At 48.6% G+C, this 25448-nt stretch overlaps 1 protein-coding gene across 1 annotated transcript; it reads right to left on the reverse strand.

The window, feature by feature from the left end:
* Positions 1-11758: 11758 nt before the first annotated feature.
* Nkx1-2 (NK1 homeobox 2) lies at positions 11759-14284 on the reverse strand. The gene is made up of 2 exons (XM_069987918.1): positions 14071-14284; positions 11759-12465 (listed from the first exon to the last, which is right to left on the reverse strand). Exons 1-2 carry the CDS (start codon positions 14282-14284, stop codon positions 11759-11761), a joined length of 921 nt encoding a protein of 306 aa, XP_069844019.1.
* Between the last annotated feature and the right edge of the window lie 11164 nt (positions 14285-25448).

The raw sequence follows: 25448 nt of genomic DNA on the forward strand, positions 1-25448 counted from the left end.
CAAGTGAGGCCTATTGAAATCAATAGCAAGAATTTAAAAAAGAGACTCAGCACCCAGACATGGTGATCACCTTCAATGGCACAACACTCACATTCGAGAGACTGAGGCAAAAGAATTGAGTTCAAAGCCAGCCTGTGAAGCCCTGCTAAATCAATCAATCAATAAGACTCCATGTATGAAACCAGGAAGGTCAGCTCATTATCACTCTTGGAAAAAACAATATTTTTTTGCCATAATATGTCATACCTGTAATCCTAGCTATTCAAGAGACTGATATCTGCAGGGTTGTGGTGTCAAAGCAGACTAAGCAAAGAAATCTGTGAGATTCCATCTCCAAATTAACCAGCAAAAGACCAAACTGGAACCATGGCTTGAGTGGATTATTGATATAGACTTTCAAGCTAAAGACAAGTACAAAGACTCATTCTAATACTTTCATTTTATTTTTGTTTTGTTTTTTCTCCATACTGAGGATAGTACCCAGGGAAGACCTTGCACTTGCTATACAAGCACCCTGTCCCTGAGCTACACTCCAGCTCTTTTAAAGGGATCACATACCTTTTGAGGGGAAGGACTGGTTGGTTGGATTTTTGGTACGGTGAATAAAACCCAGAGCCTCATCTTCCTAATCACATGCTGTACCACTAAGCACACCCTTAGCTCCAATCTCGACATTTTCAAGGACAGAGAAAGCCATAAGTCCAAGGTAGAGACCAGGCAGTGTCACCAAAGAACAGTCTGCCAAGTTATTTTCCCAAGCCAAGTGTCCCATCCCCATTATGTTCCCTACTGAGACACTTAATCCAATCTATTTGCTTATTTTGCTGAGGGGTGAAGGAAGACAGAGTTGCTATGTAGCCCAGGCTAACCCTGAACTCACGTTTCTCTTGCTATAACCTCCCAAGTGCTGGGATGACAGACTACCATAGCTGGCAGAAGTAAGAATCTAGACTAAGAACAAAAAGATCTAAGTCAAAAACATCCGTAAGAGCCAGGTATGGTAGCTCAAGCCTTGGGAATGGGGGGAGGAGGGTGAAGACCCAAGGATCACAAGTCAAGGCTAACCCTAGCAAATTGTTTGAGACTCCATCTCTGGCAATGGCTAGTGGTCAAAGCACCTGTTACCGCAGCCAGCTATGGGAGAAACACAACATGTGGGAACAATGCTGTTCACCTGTCCTCCAAGAAAGCACGAGTAGGATGAGCACAGCCCAGGGTGGGCATAAAGCAAGACCCTACCTCAAAAATAATAGACAGATGGTAGAGCATCTGTCTAGTAAGCTGGTGGCCCAGAGTCAATCCTCAATGCTGCCCAAAAAAGGGAAGCAGAGAGTTATAAGCAATATTTATTTTGAAAACACTGTATTGCCTCTTGAGAACACAAGGTCCTGAATATAAGCCCCATTACTCACACACACACACACACACACACACACACACACACACACACACACACACACACACACACACACACACACACACACACACACACACACACCAATAACCAAAGGAAGGAAGAAAGAAAGAAAACATTGCAGTGTTCATTGATTTAAAAATGAGATAAATCTCAAATTCTAGTTAAATATTTACATCCTTATCAATTTAGGTACTAAGGAGCTCAGTGTATTTTGCAATTTTTTTTATTGATTCCCTGAAGGCTAACTGGATGTTGAAACTTGGATAACTTTTTATCACTTTTCTTTTGAGGACTTTAGCTTTTGAATCTTTTTTTTTTTAAGTGGGGACTATCATAAAAATTACTAAATCTCACCATTTACTCATTGAAAACAATACAGACTGTTTCCCTTACATTGTTGAATAAATGCAGTTTTCAGCTTCTTTTTTCCCAATTTTATTGCATAATAAATTGGTATAATTGGCAAATCAATATTTATATATATATATCTTTAACATGTACATGATTTCATATACCTGTACACTGTGAAACCCCCCCACACACAGTGAGGCTATAACCACAAGCATTTTCAGAGTCTTTTCATTTAGAGTTCAAATGTTATTAATAACTGCAACATGATATTATAAATTGCCACATCGTTACTGACGACGTTTACTATTTTTTGCTCAGAACTTTGCTGAGAATTGCACATCATTTTGAAAAAATCAGGTCCTGGGCAGCAATGTGAGTCCCAATTTTGGGGGTCACCAGGAAGCTATGAATTTGTGGCTGTCACTTCCTTGGTAGTGGTTTAACCTCCATCCTCCCCTGAAAAGATTTTAGTGATAAAGATAAATCCTTAACTCAGAGAAAAGAAATTATTCTTCTCTACCATTTTTGTTCAACTTATTCTTTTCATTAAGTTAACTTTTGTTTTTAAATTCTGGATTTATTTAAATATATATCATGGCATCCGTGGATTTCAAGGTGAGTGTGTGTGTGTGTGTGTGTGTGTGCGTGCGTGCGTGCGTGCATGCATGCATGCATGTGTTCACATGTGCACACCAGTCCTGGGGCTTGAATTCAGGGCCTGAGACCCTGAAATTTTTCACCCAAATCTAGTACTAGACCACTGGAGCCACTGCTCCACTTCTGCCTTTTTGGTGGTTAATTGGAGATAAGAGTCTCATGGACTTGCTTGTCTGAGCTGGCTTCAAACCATGATCCTTACATCTCCACCTCCTGTCAAGTACATTTTTTGAGGGGGAGGGGGGTCTGGTCGTGGGGCCTGATCTCTGGGCCTGGGCGCTGTCCCTCAGCTCTTAAGCTCAAGGCTAGCGCTCTACCACTTGAGCCACAGCGCCACTTCCGGCTTTTTCTTCTTTTTGCTTATGTGGTGCTGAAGAATCGAATCCAGGGCCTCATGCATGCAAGGCAAGCGCTCTACCACTGAGCCACCTTCCCAGGCCAAGTACATTTTTTTTTCTTCCATCTTTATTTCTGAGTTATTTGTGTATGGTCCTCCCAGTTCACAAAACAGGGTATAGAGTATTAGAAGATCAAAGGGACCCAGCAGCGGCAGTTCCAGTCTCCTGGGTTGAGAACCTAACTGCCACATTCAGAAGCACTGGAGCGGCTGAATGTGCTCTCTATTCCAAGAAAAGTGTTGGTCAGGTGCCAGGGCACCTTCCATGCCCTGCCTGCTGTTACAGTGAGCCAGCAAGCTTTGGAGTCAGACAATCCAGAAGTCAGACTCTGACTCCCCATCAGATTAGCTAAGTAACTTGAGACCTCCCACTTATCCTATCCAGGAAAGTGAGTTGATAGAAACGTTAGTAAATGTGGCTCTTCGCAAACACCCAGCCACTTCTAAGCCACCCAGAAGTTTAACCTACAGCACTGCTATCACCCTCTTTACAATGATGAGCAAAGGTTCTTTTCCCCAGTCCTTGTGAGAGCAGAGAAAGAGCCTGGCTGGGCAATCAGGGCGAAGTTCCCTGCCCATTGAGGTCCTGCATCCCTCACCATGGCCCTGAGCAGCCTTCCATGCAGGCCTCTAGACATCAGGTCACCACGATCTGGCACAGTCTGGAATGTGGGCCCCTGGGCATCACACCACGGTCCACTGGCCCTGCATGTAAACGACGAGCTGATTGGAGCCCAGAGGTATGCATGGGAATGACTACCCACTCAGAAGAACACGTGGGAAGCTCGTGCAGACTACGTGCAGACACTCAGCCTTCAGGCTGTCCAATGATCTTGAGTCACCTAACTGTCTCCTAGATTCACCTCAATGACCCTATACAATACCTCCAGGTGGTGCCTTTCCTTGGAACTCCTCCTATGGGAGGGATGGGTGAGAATGTTGAAAGAGGTAACATTGATCAAGATATATTGTATTCTTAAGTTGCTTTGTTAAATGGCAACTCCTTCCTGCCACTACTTAAAGATAATAAAGATTAAAAAGGGCACTTTCTGTTTAGCAGGGACTCTGCTGTCTTTTTCTCCAATAAACTTTTGCTATTCTATTTCTCCTTGTGTAGCCATAGACTCACTCTTGGAGACCCAAGTAATCCAGGTGTTGTAGACTGTCAGAATCAGGGATCAGGAAGTGAAGGCAGTATTATAATCTGCCTTAATGCATCTTAGATAAAATCTAATGTTTCTGGAATCAAATACAATTATAACTCTTTGGGGAAAACCCCTCAGTTTGAGCCTGCCCACTGAGATAGGACCACAGAGTAGGATATATACGTTAGGTGCTGGTGGCTCAGGATCTGAGGATCTCAGTCTGAAACAGACCTAGCAAGAAAGTTTGTGAGACTCTCATCTCCAATAAACCAGCAAAAAAGCTCAAAGTAAAGCTGTGGCTCAAGTAGTAGAGTGTCAGCCTTGAGAAAACACGCTAAGGGACACACCTGGTTCTGAGTTCAAACCCTCGTATTGTCACATAAACACAAAACAAAAACTTAAAGCAAAAAAGAGTTGGGAATATGGCTCAAGTGGTAGAGTATCTGCCTGGCAACAACAAGGTTCTGAGCTCAAATCCCAGTACCAATAAAACTAAAACAATCTTCAAGGCCATTAGACGTGATCTATGGAATGACAGGAGGGCAAGTTCAGGTCTTTCTGGCTAGCCATTGCACCCTAGGGGTTAGCAAAGGGCCTGACACACAGCAAGTGAAGAGGGAGTCTGTGGCTTTGTTTCAGCTTTGAAAATCAAGACCCACATCTAGCCGGGTGCCAGTGGCTCACCCCTGTAATCCTAGCTACTCAGGAGGCTGAGATCTGAGGATCCCGGTTCAAAACAAGCCTGGGCAGGAAAGTCCAAGAGACTCTTATCTCCAATAAACCACTCAGAAAACCAGAAGTGGCACTATGAGTTAAGGGACAGCACCTAGGCTGAGAGTTCTAGCACCACAACTGACAAAAAGAAAAAAAAAAGGGGGTGCTGGGAAGGTGGCTCAGTGGTATAACGCTTGCCTTGCATGCCTGAGGCTCTGGGTTCAATTCCTCAGCACCACATAAGAAAAAAGCCGGAAGTGGCCCTGTGGCTCAAGTGGTAGAGCACTAGCCTTGAGCTGAAGAGCTGAAGGACAGCACCCAGGCCCAGAGTTCAGGCCCGACGACTGGACCCAAAAAAAGAAACAAAAGAAAAAAAAAGAAGAAAAAAGACCCACATCTAGACCCAGGTATTTCCAGGGGTATGATACTAACGTTTAAACTTCTAAAGAGAGGAGCAAATATAACATCCTATATCTGTCCTGTAGGAATTCTTCTGGAGTTGAGAAAAAAAATAGAGATCAGCAGTGAATCCACTGCTATGTTTCCCAACTCCATAAATGCATGCAATTGGGCCACTGACCAGACAGGTCTCTGAGTCACTGAAGGTAGTTTCATTTTAGAAGCCAGACAGAACGTGATCTCTTCCCAAGGGGAAGAAATGGTTCATCTCAGGAACACAAGGAATACTTTGAATCACCTTGGAAGCTCTCAATGTGTGGCAAGATCTTTGTAAACACACCCTCACCTGAACTGGGCAAGTCTGGCAAAGGTGCACTTGGTAGTGTATGTACTCACAAATGCCAGAGGAGGAAGCTGTGACATTTTCCTCATGTTAACTTGACCTTCAATCACCTGACTTCTCCTGGAAACCACACCAGGGTCTCTCCATTGTATTACAAGAGCCTAGGGCCACAACTGGTACACGATTGGTGGCCAGTAAAAGTTTATGCCAAAGAAGGGAAGAAGGGGATCTTTGTGCTATATACTCATCATATATTTAATGTCCAAAGTAAATGGAGGAGAGAATAGGAATGTTTTAAATATATAAGGAAGTCTTTAAACTCAACGGACTAGAAGTGATGGTACATGCTTGCCATTCCAGCACTTGGAAAGTTGAGGCAGGAGGATCATGAGTTCAAGGCTAGCTCGATCTACATAGTTTCACGGGTGGCTCAACCATACCTTCTTAGGAGGCAGAGATGGGAGGATCATGATTCAAAGGCAACTTCAACAAGTACAGACGTTCATCAGATTCTATCTCATGAATGGGCACAGTGCCACAGGCCACTCAGCTATGAGGACAGCACAATGGCTGGGTTCCATGGCATGTACCTGCCACACCAGCCAATCGGGAAAGCCTCAGTAGGTGGATTAAAGCCCAGGCTGACCTGAACATAAAAAAGTGAAGACCACAGATCTCCCTCAGCAAAGCTGAAAGCACCCTAGGCTACATGCAAAGGGGGGATGCCTAAGAGACAAGGGTCACTGAGGCAGAGTGCAGAGGTGAGCATAAGAAAAGAATGGCCCTAGGCCCTGTCCTCCACCCATCTCCCAAACCAAGATAAGGAGATAGCTAGTTTACTCATGAATGAGAGCTTAAGAGTTTATTCTTGGCTTGGCTCCCTAACGTTTCTCTAAGGCTAAGATAAGAAAGTGGCCAGTTTACTCAAGGGTGTTAGCTTAATAGCTTATTTGGCTCCAGGTTACTTTCCTCTCAGAATGATGTTAGAGAAGTGATGTTACTCATCACTAGTTATGTATAAAGTTTGCTGCCTTTCCTATAACTCCATGCTAGATAATAACTGCTTGGGAGAAGAATTAGGGGCCTTTGTCCCCTAGTTTCTCCACTTTGGTTCCTGAAAATGTCTTTGTGTGTTTCTTTCTCATACCACACCATCCCCCTTCTAGGTACCTGTTTACCTTGCAATGCTAGATGCAGCAAGACCCAAGCTTGAAAATAACCAAGTGGTAGAGAACTCACCTAGCAAGCACAGGCCCTGAGTTCAATCTCAGTAGTGACAATAATTTAAAAAAAAAAAAAAAAAAGCTGGGCTAGGATGCAACTTAAAAGAAAATGATCAGGGCTGGGAAGGTGACTCAGTGGTAGAGCGCTTGCCTTGCATGCCTGAGGCCCTGGGTTCCATTCCTCAGCACCACATAAGCAAAAAGAAAAAAGCCAGAAATGGCGCTGTGGCTCAAGTGGTAGAGCGCTAGCCTTGAGCTGAAGAGCTGAGGGACAGTGCTCAGGCCCAGAGTTCAGGCCCCACAACCGGACCAAAAAAAAAAAGAAAATGAGCAAAGGTCTTGCTTGAGCAGACATTTCTGCAAGACCAAGGACAAATGACAGATACCTGAAAGAATCAACCTAAGTTTATTTTGGCTCTGGTTTCAGAAGTTTTGGTCATGGCTTTGGGGCTATGTTGAGGCAGAGCATCATGGCTTCAGTAGAAACACAGCTTTTTACCTCATTGTGACCAGGAGAGAGGAGAGGTGGGGTGAGAAGAGAGAAGAGAGAGGAGAAGGAAAAAGGGAGAGTGTTCTTGAGGACACGCCCCCAATAACCTCACTTCCTTCCACCAAGCCCCGCCCCATGAAGGTTCCATGACTCCATGTTATCACAGGCTGGGACCTAGCCTTTGACATGTGGGCACATTCAAGATATAAATTACAAATTAGGGAGATACAAATCAACAAGTCAACCTACAGAATGCTTTTAATTTAACGAAAGACAAAGAAAAATAATTAGTGTTGCCAGCGTGTGGAGAAATGAGATCCCCATGAGGCACTGGAAGCATGAAATGTTAAAGGCTATGGAAAACATTATGGCAACTCTTCAACAAGTGATATGCGGTATGAACAGGGGAAGAATGAAGAATAAAGGGTACCCCTGCGTTCCAGCACCAGACACATCCCCTTAACCACAAAATGCCCAAATGACTCACATCACTGTGTGTGTCTGAAGATAGGGGTGGGAGTACTAACTAGTCCAGGACCTTGAACTCAGGACCTGGGTGCTGTTCCCTAGCTGTTTGGCTCAAGGCTAGTTTTCTATCACTTGGGCCACAGCTCCATTTCTGGTTAATTGGAGATAAGAGCCTCACAGTCTAATCTGCCCTAGCAGGCTTTGAACCATGATTCTCAGATCTCAGCTTCCGGTGTAGTTTAGAAGTGTGAGCCACCGGTCCCCAGATGATTTTTAATACATAGATATAGTCACTAATTAAGATTGCTTGTGCTAGAGAAATGGTCCAAAATATGCATCTGAATAAACTACTTGCCACTGCGGCTTTGCCGTGGGTGTCTAGCTGAGTGTAACAGGATTGTTTAATGAAGTACTATTAGGTTGGAAACACTCTTGAGTGCTGGCTGATAGGGGGTGGGGAAACCTAACTATAGCCCCTGATGATTATATTACTTAAAGCTTTGCCAGTGGAGACCAGTGAATAATTAAACAAGAAATTATTATAAAAAGAATTTATTAGACCAACACACCGATAGAATGAAATCTAAGGATTTGGTTGGAAAGCCACCAGGCTTTTAAAACAGCAGAAGTCAAAAGTTACACGCTTCAAGCATTTTCCTGTGACAGTGCATGGGAGAAGGAAGGATTAGGAATCACAGCACCAAGCTAGTTGCTAGTTCACACAGGAGTCTGCACCTCCCTCCCTGCTCCTGCTCGTCGGCTGAAGTCTGTGATTACCGTACCTGAGAGGACTGGAATGAAATATTTCTCAACGTGTCACAGAAATTCATCCTCTTTGAGCTGGGCAGAGTGTTGCATGTCTGTAATCCCAGCAATACAGGAGGGACAGTTAAAAGAATAGAAGTCCCAGACCAGCCCCACACAAAAACAGAAGATGTTATTGGGGAAAAAAATAACAAAAGCCTTCAGGGGGTAGGGGTGTGGTTCAAGTGGTAGCATGCTTGCCTAGTAAGCCAGAGGCCCTGAGTTCAAACCCCAGGACTACCAAAAACTTTAAACTCTATGCTGCAGATCTTACCTTCGAGCTTTTGAATTTCCCCGTCATGCACATGGAATGTTGCTTTGGAGGAACCAACAGTTATTTTTAGAAAGTATTACCAACATGGAAAGTGAATAAAATTATATTCTCTATTTACAGTAACTGCATTTTTAATCTCATCTGGCACCAATTGTCTTTTAGAGCTATAATGCATTGGTTGGAAACATTCATCTAGATAAAAGAAAAGGCATCTAAATAGCAAATCATACATAAGTAATATCTACTCTCGAAGCTTAGATTCAGGCCGGGCACTGGTGGCTCACATCTGTAATCTTATCTACTCAGAAGGCTGAGATCTGAGGATGGAGGTTCAAAGCCAGCCTGGGCAGGGAAGTCCGTCAGTCTTATCTCCAATAAACCACCAGAAAACTGGAAGTGGCACTGTGGCTCAAGTGGCAGAGCGCTAGCCTTGAGCTGAAGAGCTCAGGGACAGAGCCGAGGCTCAGAGTTCAAGCACCATGACCAAAAAAAAAAGCTTAGAGTCACATGAATATGAAGTCTTCAGTTAAGTTAGGAAAAGTAGGGAATATTTTCTAATTTCTACCATTCCTGATCATCAGGAGCTGTCATGGTGGCTCAGCCTATACCCCTAGCTACTCAGAAGGCTGACATCCTGAGGATGGCAGTTTGAAGCCAGCCCAGGCAGAAAAGTCTTTGGATTCCATCTTCAAAATAACCAGAAAAAAGCAGGGCTGAAGGCATGGCTAAAGTAATAAAAGGCCCAGCCAAATAAACAATCACAAGACCCCAAAATTCAATACCTGGTACCACAACAAAGAAAAACATCCATAGGCAACTTAAGATTATAATATAGTGTTTTCGAGTTACCAATGTACTTATACCTTGAAGACACTGCTCATTAATTATCAGTGAGATAGGCTACCAAGAAATAACCAGGAACATAGTATCCAAATAGCTAATCAAAGTAAGAAAGCAGGGAAACAAATGAGAATAAAATAGATGGCATTGAGTTGGGGTCATTTGAGTTCTGAGCTTAGCCAGCAGATCATCACATTTCATGGAGCGCTGATGGTAGAATAGTCTGCACAAAACTGGTAAGGGATCTCTACAGAACCTGATTTTGTTTTGTCAGTCATGGGTCTTGAACTCTGGGCCTGGGCGCTGTCCCTGAGCTCTTCAGCTCAAGGCTAGCACTCTACCACTTGAGCCACAGTGCCACTTCCAGCTTTTTCTGCTTATGTGGTGCTAAGGAATCGAATCCAGGATCTCATGCATGCGAGGCAAGCACTCTACCATGGAGCCACCTTCCCAGCCCCCAGAACCAGATTTTAAGACAGATGTTCAAAGCAGGAGTTGAAAACACATGTATTAAGCTGCTCGGGTGAGTCCACTTCCTTCAAACTTTCCATCTCTGGGTAGCTTTTAATCCTGTTTCATTTCCAGCCCTTATAACCTTTCACTCATTCACCATCATGGAGAAACTGGAACAAGTCAGAATCCAAGATGACCTAAAAATGTTAAATTTATACTCAATGGCTCAAGCCACCTATCTACTCAGTGCGCTGACATCTAAAGATTTGTGGTTCAAAGCCAACCTGGGTAGAGAAATCAAAAAAAATTCTTTTCTCCAGTTAACTAGGGGGTTGAGGGGGAGGGAAGCCATAGTTGAGATGTGGCTCAAGTGGTAGAATGTTAACCTTGAGGTTAAAAAAAAAAAAACAAAAAACCGGAGGTGTAGCTTAAGTGGTAGAACAAGAGACTTGAACCAAAAAGCCAAGCAAGAGCACAAAGGCCCTACATTCAAGCCAGTACACACACACACACACACACACACACACACACACACAAACCCCAAACTTTGTGATATATGTCCACATGCTTCTGGAGCTAACTCTACCCAAATTTGGTTCTGATCGGGAAAATCTAGAGCCAGGCCTAAAGTTTTCATCAAATACTGTGCAAAAACAGGTCGATTTGCTACATCGATTTAATCTAGATTCTTTGGATCATTGCTCCCTACCCTCATTACTATCCTTAAAAATTGGGGGTCACTGTTGTGGTCTTCCCAAAGTGTTCTCAAGGCCTGCAGTGCAGCCAGGCTGTCCCCAGCAGGTGAATCTAGACTCCACCCTGAGCCACGCTTCCTGGCACAAACTTCTGATCTGCTCAGAAAGATGAACCGTTTTTTGTATTTATCAGTGTGGTTCTTATGTCCAAACCTTGAATGAGATCTAAAAAGTTCAGTTACTCATGCGAAAAGTAGTCCATTCCACAGCTGCAGCAAACACCCAGTTCTCCCCAGCTTTGTTCAGGAAGAGGGAGGAGCCATTCTATTTCAACCAATAATTATCAAGAGGGCCAGGACGAGTGGCTCATTCCTGTAATCCTAGCTGCTCAAGAGGCTGAGAGCTGAGGACTGTGGTTGGGTGCCGGCTCAGGCAGGGAAGTCTGTAAGACTCTTATCTCCAATTAACCACCCAAGAGCAAGAAGTGGAGATGTGGCTCAAATGGCTGGCTGTCAGCCTTGAGCGAAAAAGCTAGGCAAGAGGGCGCAAGGTCCTGAATTCAAGCCCCAGTACTGGTGCACACAGACACACACACAGACACAGAGAGACACACAGACACAGACCCACACAGACAAAGACACAGACACACAGACACACACAGACACACAGACACACACCAAGAGGGAAAGCGCTGGGGGGGGGGGGGTAAAGGGGGGAAGCTCCTCAGCTCAGAATGGGCTGGAATCTACCGAGACTCCATCTCTAGACTTGGTGCAGTGAGCATCGCTCCAGCCCAGCGCCGAGTACCCTATTCCTAGAAAGAAAAGAAGAAAGCCCTTGAACGGAGAGCAAAGAGCGAGCCGTAGGAGTGGAGCATTGGAGGCAGCTTTGTCTCAGGACGCGGCCCGGGCCCTTCCGAGGTCGCGGGACGGGGTGGCCCCCTGGCGGTGTCGCTGGCTGCCGGGAGAGATGGGGGGCCGCGAGGGGGTGGCCCTCGTGCGCCTGCGCCCCTCGGGGCAAGGGGGGCGCCCGGGACCAGGCCAGCCAGTCTCGATCCGGACGATGCGAGGGTCCCCGGGGCTCCAGGTTCATAGGTGTGGGGCGTAGAAGGGGGTCAAGTAGGAGGCCCCGAGAAAGGGCGCAAAGGGGGGCCCGGCGGCGGCGCTCAGCGGGAAGGAGGCGGCGGGGAAGAGGACGTTGGCCGCGGAGTAGGGGGGAAACGTCTGGAAGGGGAGCGCTGCGGGGCCGGGCGGGCCGGGGCTGCTCCCCGCGCCGCCGCCGCCGCACGTCCCCGCCGCGCCCGCGGGCGTCCCGGGCTGGGGCGCGCCGCCCCCGGCCTGCGCCGCGCCGTCGGCGCCCGGGTTCTGCTTCTTCCACTTGGTCCTGCGGTTCTGGAACCAGATCTTGACTTGCGTCTCGGTGAGGCTGAGCGATAGCGCCAGGTTCAGGCGCTCGCACACCGACAGGTAGCGCGTGGCCCGGAATTTGTTCTCCAGGGCCACCAGCTGCTCGTAGGTGAAGGCGGTGCGCGCGCGCCGCGGCTTGGCCCCGCTGGGCTCGGCGCGCCGGCGCCGGGGTCGCGGGGAGCCCGGGGAGCCCGGGGAGCCCGGGGAGGCGGGGAGGCCGCCCGCGCCGCGCTCCGCCACCGCCGCCGGCGCCTCGGGGGAGCCCGCGGGGCCCGGCTGCACGCGCTCCGCCCGCTCTGCTCGCCGCGCCGGCCCGGCCGCGTCCTCCAGGTCTTCGGCCTCAGAGCCCTCCAGCGGGGACGCGGGGCCCGCGCCACGGCCCACGGCGTCTGCGAGAAGAAGAAGGGGGGATGTGACAAGACGTGGGTCTGGATCCCGGGATCTTCTCGTCCTCCCCAGAACCGGGCAGCCTGCCTGCCAACCCCACTCAGCGGCTCCATCGGGCTCCGCGCTTCAACACCCCGTCCCCCGGGCCACGCGCGAACGCGCGTGCAGAGTCTGGGGTACGGAGTCCTCCTGCCCCGAACCAATCTACCGCCACGCGGGCGGCCTAAGAAGGATGCGGTGAATGCCTGGCGGCCCGCAGCAAGAGCGGATGGCGACGTTACTGGGCAACCGGGCTGTGAGGGGAGGTGGGGGGGGGGAGATGGAGGCGAGGTACGTGGGGAGGGGTACCTGGGGAAGGGGTGTAGGGGGAGAGGTACCTGGGGGAGGGGTGTAGGGGGAGGGGTACCTGGGGGAGGGGTGTAGGGGGAGGAGTTCAGGGGGAAGGGTACCTGGGGAAGGGGTTCAGGGGGAAGGGGCAGGGGGTGCACCAAGACGTCGAGACGTCAAGTGCGGTTCACGTCGCGCTCCCCAGTCCCTAGAAACCTGTTTAGATGTGGGACTCCGAGCAATTAAAAAAGAAGTTATTAAACTCCGCGGCCCCCTCCGCCCTGAAGTGAAATGCCCCCCTTTCCCATCTTCTCTCCCCTGCCGTGTTAATAGAGTTTCAGATTTGTGCGGGGCCAGATCGATAGATGTCATCTATTAAAGGTAAGTTTTAATCGAACGATATTAGGATCAGACAGGGAAAGGGGTTTGAAGTCGGTACCTGCAAGCTGCGGGCAGGAGATATGCCGGCGCCAGTAATAGAATATCGATCATGGGGCGGGGGGGGGGGCGGCCCCTCCCAGAGACTCTCGGAACAATTACCAGATCCGCAACCCCGGGCCCCAGCTCGGCCGCCAGAGGCCCCCCGGGGTCCCCAGACGACCCCTGCTGACTTGGGGGAGAAGTGGGGGGGCTATGCGGCTCCCAATCCTCCCCAGAGACCTGAGCCGCCACCCCGGAGGTCCCTCCAAGGAATCTGGAGCCCGCCTCCACCCCCACCCCCACCCCCAGGCAGGAGTCCTGGTTTGGGTTTGATTTGTTGTAATCTTCCATCCACCAACTGTGCTGGACACTCCCTCAGGGGTCCCGTCCACGTTGGGGCTAAGTCAAAACGGGGTCCCGAAGAGAGAGTACCCGAAGTTAGCCCAGCCCCACCTCCCCCTCCCCGCCCCGTCCATTGTTGGGTCGCCCGGAGCGAGCGGGCGAGCGGGCCGAGGTGGCGTCGGCCCCTGCAGGTGTCCCGCAGGGCTTGGAAGGGCACCCGACCCGGTTCCTCACCCCTGAAATGGGGATGATGCTAAAGGCGACGCCAAGGTCGCACGACCTCTATTCCAGCCCGTGGCGAGGGCGTGGAGTACCAGTCGGAGGAGGGTGCCGGGGCCGGGGAGGCCGGGCGTTCGCTTTCCACTTGGACTGGTGGCATTTGCACGCCTGGGTGTGCAGGGGCGCGGCGCCGGCGGCAGCCCCCGCGCCTGCTCGCCGCGCCTCACCTGCGCCCCCCGTGCGCCTCCGACCGCTACCCGCGCCGCCTCGGCTGTCCTCGGGGCGTCTCCGGAGCTTACCGGGGGTCTGGTGCTTTCGGAGCGGGTCCGCGGGGCTGGCGTCCATCGCAGCGGCCGCGGCCAAACTTTCCCCGGTATCCTGGGGAGGAGCCGGGCGCGCCGCCGGCAGCGCGGCGCGCGTGAATTTCCGCGGATCCAGGATGTCCAGCACGGAGAAGGAGATCTTGTGGTGGGAGGGCGCCGCCTGGGCTCCGCCGTCCTGCCACGCCAGCATGCCGGCCGCCCACGGGCCCCGGGGGCCGGCGGCTCGGGGGCCGGGATCGCCAGGCGTCGGGGTAGCTTTTCGGCCCGACGACCTCCAGCCCGGATCTGAGTTGACTCCGCCGAGGGAAAGTGGGGAGGGGACCTGGGGGCGGGGCGGGAAGCGAGTCGCGGGGGGCCGCGCGCCCATTGGCACCTGGGTGTCTCGGGCCCTCGCCGCGGGCAGGGTGGGTGCGCAGGGTCCGCTGGCCGGGGCCGGAGGCGGCTCCGCGAGGCGGGGCGCGCGCCTGACCCGCGGGGACAGCGCGACGGATTGCACGAGTTTCCACCCGACCTGCAGAACTTGGCTCGGCCCAGGTTCCCCCCTCCCCCCTCCCAGCCCCCCACCCCCACCCCGGAATCCTCGGGGCACACACAGCTCCCTCTGGCTTGAGTTTGCGTCCTCGCCCTGGGACACCTGCCTTCTTCCACTTGGGGATGCCACGGAGGCCAGGACCAAGGGCATCCAAGGCGAGGCGGAGCGCATCTCGCGAACCACCGCGATCGCTCCAGAGTCGTCTAAACGCATCCGAGGGGAAAGCCTTGGCGGCCTTGCGGGTCACCGCGCACAAAGCGCTGCGGCCTCCGCCATCTCCCTCGCGGATCTGGGAGTCCCTGTGAGGAGCGGGTGGGGGTGGGAAGCCTGGCGTAGACCACCACCGCCTTTGAAAGAGGTTCAAAGAGAGCAAGTCGTCTGTCTAGAGGTAGAGAATTCGCAAGACAGTCTAGGCTGGACCAGGGCTGGATTTTTGTTTGTTTGTTGCTTGATTGGTTGGTTTTATTTCTTACCGTCTGTCTTGGTATTTCTCACCGGAGAGGAGGCTTTCTCTTTTACCCCAAAAGCTCTGCAGGGACAGAGAACCAAGGGAGACCAGCGGCAGGCTCGGGGCAGGGGACACGGGCGGAGGGGAGCTGCCAGGACCCGGCCCTTGAAACGCAGCAGGCCTTGATTCTCACCAGGGTTCTGAGCTCTGTCCCGAGGAAGGAAAAGGTTAAAAGAGGCTGGCTGGTTTGCATTAAGATCAGGGAAGGGAGACTAAGATGGGCCCCATCTGAGTCTTCCAGGTCTCTTGGGGTGGTAGTTGTTGGGAAAGCTAAAGCCACCACACCAGCGCTAATATAACTTTTTTCTTGTCACTGGCAGTCATGAAAGCAGTAGGCATTTACTTCGTGGTAGTTTCTGAGGCTTTCTCCAGTCCCCTCCACCCGGAGCCTCCACCAAGAAGACTGCTTCTCCTTTCTTCCCGGCCCCATGCTGTTTCCAAACAATGACCTAGCAATTAATATTGTCTAAGGCAGATAAGAAGTAGGAAGGGGAGGAGAAGTCTTCTCTTCAAGGGCTGAGAGCTACTAATCTCATCTGTTATTGAAGAGGCGTTCTTAGAGCCGGGCTCCCAGTAGCTTTTCTCATTCAAACCTTCGGCCCCTCCCCGAGGTAGCCACCATATTCCCTGCAAACTTGAAAGCCCTGCCGACACTCAAACCAGCTCCAGTCCCAAAGAGAAGATGGATTGTGCTTTTAAAGCTCCGGACAGGAAGTTGCCCGACCCAGACCCACCGGACCATCTCTGGCCCAAAGGAATGTTTCAAAGGAGGAAACCCAGAGAACAGACAACCCTGGAACGGAGAGTCAGCACCCCGAAGCCAGGGCGCTGTGTCAGAACCCTCCAAAATACACACTGAGAGTTCTTCTCTGTTTAGACATCTCTTTCTCACCTAGTTCTCACTTACTTAAAAGGAGAAGAAGAAAAAAATCTTCCCCTTTCCCCTTTAGGATTAGATGAGGGCCTCGAATGCTCCCAGCCTTCCCAAATCTTCCTTTTTCTTTCCTCTCCACTATTGACCTCAAAGCGTCTACATTTTCCTTCCCACACGCATCTCTATGTACAGATGTCTCTATCAATCATCTATCTATATCCTAAGTACACTCAATATAGATACAAACAATAACATTGTATTATATATATATATACACATGTATATACACCTATAGATATAGACAGACAGACAGACAGATTAGATTCCTCGGGACAGTAGGAAGCTAGATCTCCATAAGGTTGCTCCAGAATGAAAATACTATGTGTGGTTTCCTCCCATTGCTACCAATCCTCCTCTTACTACTTTCCTGTATTTTACAGGGTGGGGGAATTCGCATGCCTGAGGTCACTTATATCCCCTCACGAGGGACAAGGAAGGCCTCTGGCATAGCAAGGACAACTGGAATCACTGTTTTACACTTGATAAATTGCCTTACAAGTTTTTGCTTACATTTTATGAGTAGGTTTTCTTTTGTATGCGTTACTTTTCCTCTGTTAACTATAGGAAAAGAGCAATGAGAGAGAATGTCAACAACATATAGAGGCCATACTTTTTCTTCTTATTATCTTCTTTAAGTAGTGGCACAAAGGGGTTTCAACTTAACATGTCAGTTTATGCGTACAAATGCATCCTGATCAATGTAACCCCTTCCCTGCCTCTCCCCCATCTCTCCCAACTCCACTCATCCCCTCAAGTTACCATTTGCACATTTGGTTCCATTTGCACATATGTACATTGAGTACTAGGACTGTTTTCACCCTCCCCTCTCAAGGTCATACTCTTTAAACCTGGAGATCTTTAAGAACTTCTTTGTAATGAATTAAAAATTCTTGCCTTTTTTTTCCCTAGCATTTCTTTTCTTTTCTTTTTTGTCAGTCGTGGGGCTTGATCTCTGGGCCTCAGTGCTGTCCCTCAGCTCTTCAGCAAAAGGATAGCATTCTACCACTTGAGCCACAGAGCCACTTCCAGTTTTCCTGCCTGGGCTGGCTTTGAACCATGATACTCAGATCTCAGCCTCTTGAGTAGCTAGGATTACAGGCGTGAACCACCAGCACCTGGCTTCTAGCATTTCTTGTATGTGTGCTCCATGGAGCACAAGGCTGTGTGGACTCTTGCTCAGTGCTTGGCCTTCATCCATAGATGACAGGGAAGAAACACTGCTGTGCCCATGGACAGAAAAGACCTAAGAGCATGCTCTCAATCATCAACTTAAAGCAAACAAACAAAATATGACATCTTCTTCCCCCCCTCCTTGTATGTTACCAGTATTGGGGCTTGAACTCAGGGCATTGTACTCTTACTTGGCTTTTTCACTCAAATTTGTGGCTGTACCTACCACTTGAGCCACAGTTCCACATCCAACTGCTCGATTAATTGGAGATAAGTCTCATAGACTTGGCTTCAAACTGTGATCCCCAGATTCAGCCTTCTGAGTAGCCAGGATATGATCGTCAGCTTAAGAGGAAATCACATAAGAAAGCTTAAGGAAATTTGTTTTCAAGCTACTTGCTTTATGTAGACATGTGTTTATACTGGCTTGCTCCTATTTAGTGCATATGTCCACATCCAGCCAGCCATCTTCCCCTTGCATGGAGTTGATTTGATTTTTTTTTTTTTTTCCAGCATGGGTATTAGCATTCCGCCTGAGTGCTGTCTTTAAATTGCTTTGATGCTAGGTGGGTTCCAACCCTGACCTGTCCTGATGGTAAGTGATGGCTGTAACAAGCCCAGGATCAATATTCATAGCGGGTGTCCTGGGCTGATAACACTACTCAAGACAATGTTCGCTATCAGCGTGGACAGCAGAGCTATTGCACCATTAGGGATGTTGTGTTAAATAACCTGATCCATTTCTGGGGCTATTTAATGAATTTCACAGTTTAGATAGTATCTGGAGGAGAAGGCAAAGGCTATCCCGGAGGCACTGATGCACATCGATGGTGCCAGGCTTCCCTGGTTAGTGCACACCGAGTAATTCAAGCATAGCTTTGGGGAGCTGCTGTCTGGGCTGTGAATGGTATTAACAATGGAGAGACTGGGCCTTTATGCAAAGGGAGGGAAGGCAATATTACAAACCACCTTAAGCACCTTAGATAAAATCTTATGTTTCTGGAATTAAACACAATTATAGCACTCTAGGTAACACCCCTCAGTGTGGGCCTGCCCACTGGGGGAGAGGGGGTAAGACATATGCCAAAGAGACAGCTTTATAAATGTGATGCTGGTGGCTCACGCCTGAAATCCTAGCTACTTAAGAGGCTACAATCTGAGGATAACAGGTCAAACCCAACTTGGGCAGGAAAAGCCATAAGACTTCCACCCCCAATTAACCAGAAAAAAAAAAAAGCTGGAGGGGCTGGGAAGATGGCTCAGTGGTAGAGCGCTTGCCTTGCATGCCTGAAGCCCTGGGTTCGATTCCTCAACACCACATAAGAAAAAAGAAAAAAGCCAGAAGTGGCGCTGTGGCTCAAGTGGTAGGATGTTAGCCTTGAGCTGAAGAGCTGAAGGACAGTGCCCAGGCACAGATTTCAGGCTCCACGACCAGACCCCCCCCCCCAAAAAAAAAAAAGCTGGAACTGAAGATGTGAGCTCAAGTGGTCGAGCACCAGCCTTGAGCATAAAAGCTAAGGGAGCTGGGCATCAGTAGCTCATGCCTGTAATCCTAGCTATTCAAGAAGCTGAGATTTGAGGATCATGGTTTGAAGACAGTCTATGAGCCGCTTATCTCCAATTAACTACTCAGAAAAATCCAGAAGTGGTATAGTGGTTCAAGTAAGTAGATTGTAAGCCTTGAGCACAAAGAAACTCAGGGACAGTGACCAGGCCTTGAGTTCAAGGCCCAGGACCAGGAAAAAAAAATCTAAGGGAGAGCACAAGGCCCTAATTCAAGCCTGAGTACCAGTACCCAAAAAAACTTTGAGGGGGGGGAGGGAAAGAGGGAGAGAGGGAGAGGGAAGGAGAGGGAGAGGGAAAGAGAGAGAAGGAGGGAAGAGGGGGGGAGAGAAGAGAAGAGATTTCAACTGCATGTCCTTGGTGAGGAGTGGAGGGGAGGGAATTGCCATATTACACTGGGAATCTAGAGAGTGGGAGATGTGTATTTTGGAGAAAAGGAATAAGGGAGGAAAGCCAAGCTGAGACCATAGGAGGGAATTGTGATCACAGGTCCAGAAAGAACCGAGACACAGATACCATCTGGGTTCCTCTCTGCCAGTGTGTAGTGCATGCCATGTTGAACATGAACTTGAACCCAGGGCTTCAAGCTCTTGCTTAGTTTCTTTCCACTCCAGGCTGGCTCTTATTTGAAGGCTGATAAACCTCCCACCTTGGAGTAAAATAAAGACCAGTATGATATATTTTTAAGTAGCGGTCAAAGCCCTCTGGTCTCAAATCTGCACCCAGATTTCATGCCTTTGTCGTCATCTTCTGAGTCTTCTCTCCCTGCACTCTCACAGTCTCTACAGTCTACGTGCCCCTCTTAGCGGTGCCAACCTCAGCCTTCAGAGGGCCAGGCTAGTCTAAGGGAGAGAACCCAACTGGGCAAGGCCCCTGCCAGGCCAGAGGATGTTGCTGTGCCACACAGTAGACAGGGCCTTGTAGGAACGTCAGTTGACAACACCAGATCTTCATATTGTCCACCAGAAACCAGAAGTCTGATTCTTATTGACATATGCACAATTTTGAATATTAGCCATCAATTCAAAATGTTGGAAATCTCTCTGAAACAGATGTTAGATCTGAAGTTCATGGTGTTGGCTATGCACATGTGAAGTGACTTCTCTAATCCACTGTCCACGGAGCATCCGTGGCATTCCCATGGCTCTGTCATTCACAAGATGGAGAGTAAATGCCCTGGGAAGGTCTTGGGAAAGTTCTTTAACTGGGACCAGGGTTTGGACTCAGGGTCTAGGCGCTGTCCTTTAGGCTTTTCGCTCAAAGCTAGCACTCTATCACTTGAGCTACAGCTCTACTTCTGGACTTTTTAGCGGTTAACTGAAGATAAGATCTCATGGAGGGCTGGGAAGGTGGCTCAGTGGTAGAGCACTTGCCTTGCATGCATGAGGCCCTGGGTTTGATTCCTCAGCACCACATAAGCAAAAGAAAAAAGCCGGAAGTGGTGCTGTGGCTCAAGTGGTAGAGCGCTAGCCTTGAGCTGAAGGGCTGAGGGACAGCGCCCAGGCCCAGAGTTCAGGCCCCACGACCAGACCCCCCCCCCCCCAACAAAAAAAAAGAGTCTCATGGACTCTCCTGCCTGGGCTGACTTCAATCCATGATTCTCAGAGTTCAGTCTCTAGAGTAACTAGGATTACAGGCATGAACCACTGGCACCCAGCAGCAGGGAAGTTGAAAATTCAACAGAAGTAAAAGGTAGGGTGTACAAGTAGACAGGCAAGCACAAGCAGCCTCAGCTCCTTTCTTCCTGAGCCTGGCTGTTCCCTTCTGGGTTCCCTGAGTCTTTCAGCCTCTACTGCTAATCCTCCCTCCCTGGGATGACATTCTCATCCTTGCTCAGAGTGAAACTCACCCTCACGAACTGTATGCTTGTGCCACCTGACAATGCTGTCTTCACCCCACACCGTCTGGGAAACTCCTCATTTTCAGCTCTTTTTTCTTGGTCTTTTTAAATTTGAAACTGCTAAAATCAGAAGGGTTACAGTTACATAGGTCAAGCAAAGAGTGCATTTCCTTTGGGACAATGTCACCCCTTTCCTTGCTCTCTCTCTGTTTTTCAGTGCCACCCCACCCACAAGTTGTGTAGTTCATGTTCAACATAGTGTCCAGTGAGTACCATTGCTGCATTTGTTTACCCTGTGTTCCTCCACTTCTGTGCCTCTCCTACACTCCCAAAGACAGCCAGACAAGACAAAAGAAAACAAAAACAGCCAAAGTGAAAAAACTTCTTGTTTCCATTTCCTGAAGTTCATCTAGAAAAATATTATTTTGTATGATCAGATGCACATAGCTATTGTGCCTTTCTGTTCCTCCTAAGAGTGTCTTCCCTTGGTCTCATTAGAGACATGCATAAAATTTCCTGTGTATTTTAGATCTGATTTCCACATATGAGAGAAAACATTTGTCTCTGAGCTTGGCTTACCTCACTTCACATGATTTGTTCTAGGTCCATCCATTTCCCTGAAAATGACATATTATTCTTTCCAATGGCCATGTAAAATTCCATTGTGTATAGGTACCACATTTTGGGGGGGGGGACGGGTTGGTTGTGGGGCTTAAACTCTGGGCCTGGGAGCTGTCCCTCAGCTCTTCAGCTCAAGGCGAGTGCTCTACCACTTAAACCATAGCACAACTTCTGGTTTTCTGGTGGTTTGTTGGAGATAAGAGTCTCACAGACTTTCCTGCCTGAGCTGGCTTTGAACTGTGATCTTCAGAGCTCAGCCTCCTGAGTAGCTAGGATTATAGGCGTGAGTCACCAGCACCTGGCCATGTTTTTTTTTTTTTTAATCCACTTATCTATTGCAACTTAGCTATTGCACGTAGTGAAGCAATGGACATGGATGTGCAAGTGTCCTGGCTTGTGATGTTCTGGGTAGTATGCCCAGGAGTAGTATGGTTGGGTAGTAGGGAAGATCTATGTGTAGTTTTTTGAGGAACTCCAGACTGCTGTCCAGAGGGGTTGTATTAATTTACATTCCCATCAACAGTGCAGTAGGGTTCCTTGACCCCTACATTTCTGCCAATATTCAGCTCTCTTCTGTTGAAGTGTTACTCCTTCTAAAAAGCTTCTCTGATTTACCCCATCGGGACTCCCTCCCTCCCTCCATGTTACCTGGACATGACTCCATCACACCCCCCCACACCTGATCCCCCACCCTTCCTTTTCTTATGTCAGTACTTTGGTTTTTTTCTCTGACCCTCAAGGGGCCACCATCTCTTACATGGCGATGGTAGCACTACCAATCAGAGCTCCCAGACTCCCCTAGCCACGAGACAAGAGCCTATGGGACCAGCAGAACTTGCCATGTGAAGCACTATGACATGGGTTGGGAGCGACTTCATTCTGGCAGTGGTGCTGAAAGGAAACTGTCTTTTATCTTTCAGTCCTGGAGCTGATGGTTCCTGTACTTTCCAAAGTCTGGTTGTTCAGCATTCCCTTTGATTTTGTAAATTGCCTATATTCTTCCCACCCCCCTCCCTGCTCTCCTCCCAGATTTTATTAGAGTTAAATTAGTCACAGACTACTCAGTCCTCAGCCTGTCTTAAAGCCACTGGCCACTGATCATTTGTCTTTGTGCCCATTAACACCCTGGTGTCTAGTAGGTTAAAGAATTGAATAGAATAAACAGTGGTCCAATAACATAAACCCAAAGCTCCATATTGATTAATATGGGCTGGAAACCTATACCTTAAGAGACAGCACAGCCAGGCATTGATGGCTCACACCTGTAATTCCAAAAGAAGTATTTAGATACAGATGGATTCATGACGAACCTGACTTGGGGCAGAGCCATGCCTCTGTGGAGTAATCATCTGCTATTAAGCAGGACATCCACGCTGGGCAACTATTCTTTGTGCAGGAAAACCATCGGAGCAGAACCATGAGCTTAACTCAGAATGGTTATTTCTGAGGCGCTGGTAGATAGAGAGGTGTTGTGTTGTCTGGGCTTTGCACACCACTGCTCTGCCTGTGCAACCAGCGCAGTCCATGCTCATGCTGAGCCTGGTCTGTTTCCAGGTAATTGATACCACATAGCTGAAGTGGCGCTGGGACTTCCCCGGCTTGCCTGGAACTCGATTCCCCTAGAGTGGTTAAGCAGCCAAACCTGAAGTCGACTGTTAGAATGTCAGGTTGTGTGGGCCAGTGAATTCTTAGTAATTTAAGCCAGGGGACCAGGTGTGGTACCATATGTATCTTGTGATCCACTTATGTGGAAGGTAGAGGTGGAAGATCCTAGATCCCAGGCTCTGGGACCTGAAATGTAACAAAAAGATCTGGGAATCTGACTCACCTGGTAGAGTGCCTGCCTAGCAAGGTTGAGGCCTTGAGTACAAACTTTAATTATGCTTTTTCTCCCTTGGAATTTGGATTTTGCCACTGGCAACCAGAGTCACGGTTGATACAAGTAAATGTGAAAGGGCTACACATATTCCAGCTATAGTAATAAGGATTGATGGAATCACAGTTGAACTGAAATTCAGATATGATTGTAGGTTTAGCATTGGAAATGTAATGTAACATGCCCAAAGCTGTGGGGAGGGAGTGTGTATCCCTCCAAATGGCAGTTTCAATGTGCCACTCAGAGAGATCTGGCCCAGAAGGGACAAGCAAGGGATCTTTGGGATATAAGGAAGCTTTTCTTTCTTTCTTTCTTTCTTTTTGTCGGTCATGGGGCTTGAACTCTAGGCCTAAGTGCTATCCCTCAGCTCTTCAGCTCAAGGCTAGCACTCTACCACTTGAGCTACAGAGCCACTTCCAGTTTTCTGGTGATTTTTATTGAAGATAAGAGTGTTAGATTTTTAAAAAGAGGTAGCCGAGTAAGAACAGCACCACGCACATGGTATTCAGGTAAGGAGTAGGTTTATTCATCATTCCAGTTGGCACCAGGCCATCTTGGTCCTCCACGTGGTGGGGAAAGGCCTGGGAAAGAGAGCTGGGAAAGACAGAGCTGGGAAAAAGAGAGAAAGAGCTAGAAAAGAACTAGAAAAGAGAGAAAAGAGCTAGAAAATAGGGCATCTGGGCCTGGGTTAGGCCTTATCTAGGGTATGGGCAGAGAATGGTGTGGCCACATCAAATTCAGATATGACCTCAGCGGATGCAGATGTGACCTCTTCCAGGTGTCCCAGTTGCCTAGGTAATGCAGGTACTGGGCGGAGACTTTGCTGTGAGGAGGGTGGAGTCTGCTAGCCATCCAGGAGCTGACCTTACATTCCAGCCTTTTAATAATCATGAAATAGGGCTCCGATTCTCTCTGGCTACTTCCTGCTGACAAGGGGCACTGATATTAGGGATAAAGGCTGGAATTTGGTCCCCTCCCAGAGAAGGCAGTGAGCAGCAGCTGTCCCTTGGTGGCATGAGTCCTTAGATGAAGTCTGGAGAAGTCTCATGAGGCATTGAGGGGCTGAAAAATACTAGAGCAAATAAATGGCAAGAGGAAGGACTTGGGGCTGAAAATGTTGGTAGAAATGTCCCTAGCTACTTCTGACATCTGGCGACTAGGTAGAGGAGAAGTCAGGTAACAAAGGCAAAAATATAAATTCCTGTTGTTAATAGACAGGTAAAGACATTGGATGGGCAGGCTTCTTCTACTGATCTCCTGGCTCTGGTTAATTTTGAAAGGGCAGGCACAAAGTAGCTGATGTGACATCTCCTCTTACTCCTCTCCATGTTCCCTTGTTCCCTAGACTGGCTGAGTCTAGGTGCTCGTTGCTGGGATGGCTTGTCCCAGTTGGTATTCAAGGAGGATTGAACTCAAGGCCTGGGAACTGTCCCTGAGCACTTCTACTCAAGGCCAGCACTGAACCACTTTGAGTTATAGTACCACTTGCAGTGTTTGCTGGTTAGAGATAAGAGTCTTTTTTTTTTTTTTTTTGTCGGTCATGGGGCTTGAACTCTGGGCCTGGGCGTTGTCCCTTAGCTCTTCAGCTCAAGGCGAGATAAGAGTCTTGAGCCATGCTTCCAGCCTGGCTCTTTGCAGGTTAGTTGGGAGATGGAGTCTTAGGGATTTTTCGGCCTGGGCTGGCTTTGAACTGCAATCTTTGCCATTAAAGCCCTTTATTATTTCCAAGTAAAGCAACAAGGAGATCAAGTAGAATAAGTAGAGTTTACCTGGTTCTTATCAAGAATTGCCAACAAATGTTCTAAAATGACAAAACTCATTGGATGTGAGAATCTTAGCATAGATATGCCCAATATTTTAGAGTCATGTAGTCAGTACCAGAATACACAACACAAAACAAAAAAGGCAAAACTCAAAATCTAAAATTTTGACAACGTTTAGACATCTTTGCTAACAAAGTGCATCAGATGGTTAGGCCTCAGTTACCAGGGCCTGTGAAAAGAGCAACTTGTTAGCAAGGCACCTTAGACCAGATGGAGTAGTAAGCTTGGTGGAAGGTTAAGGGTCAGATGGGGCCAAACCCTTAACCCACCAGGTGGCCAAGATGGCAAATTTCTGAAAAAATACAAAGAAACCCTGAACAAATAGATCAAGCCTACATTGGCTAGCCTTTGAGAGGGAACCTAGAGGGGGGTCCCTGGGACCAGCCTGCATTGCACTCTTCAGGGCACAAGCCAAAAAGTTGTAGAAAAAAAGGAGAGAAAGTTGGACATGATTAGCAGAGAGAGCAAAGAGAGCCTAAAAGTAAAC

Source organism: Dipodomys merriami, unplaced genomic scaffold, assembly GCF_024711535.1.
Source record: "Dipodomys merriami isolate MVZ:Mamm:240054 unplaced genomic scaffold, mDipMer1.0.p SCAF_35, whole genome shotgun sequence".
In the NCBI taxonomy this organism is placed as follows: Eukaryota; Metazoa; Chordata; class Mammalia; order Rodentia; family Heteromyidae; genus Dipodomys; species Dipodomys merriami.

Coding starts and splice junctions, on each gene's coding strand:
- Nkx1-2 (XM_069987918.1), bottom strand. CDS start 14,284: ATGCTGGCGTGGCAGGACGGCGGAGCCCAGGCGGCGCCCTCCCACCAC. Junction 12,466..14,070: donor CCGAAAGCACCAGACCCCCG/GTAAGCTCCGGA, acceptor TTCTTCTCGCAG/ACGCCGTGGGCCGTGGCGCG.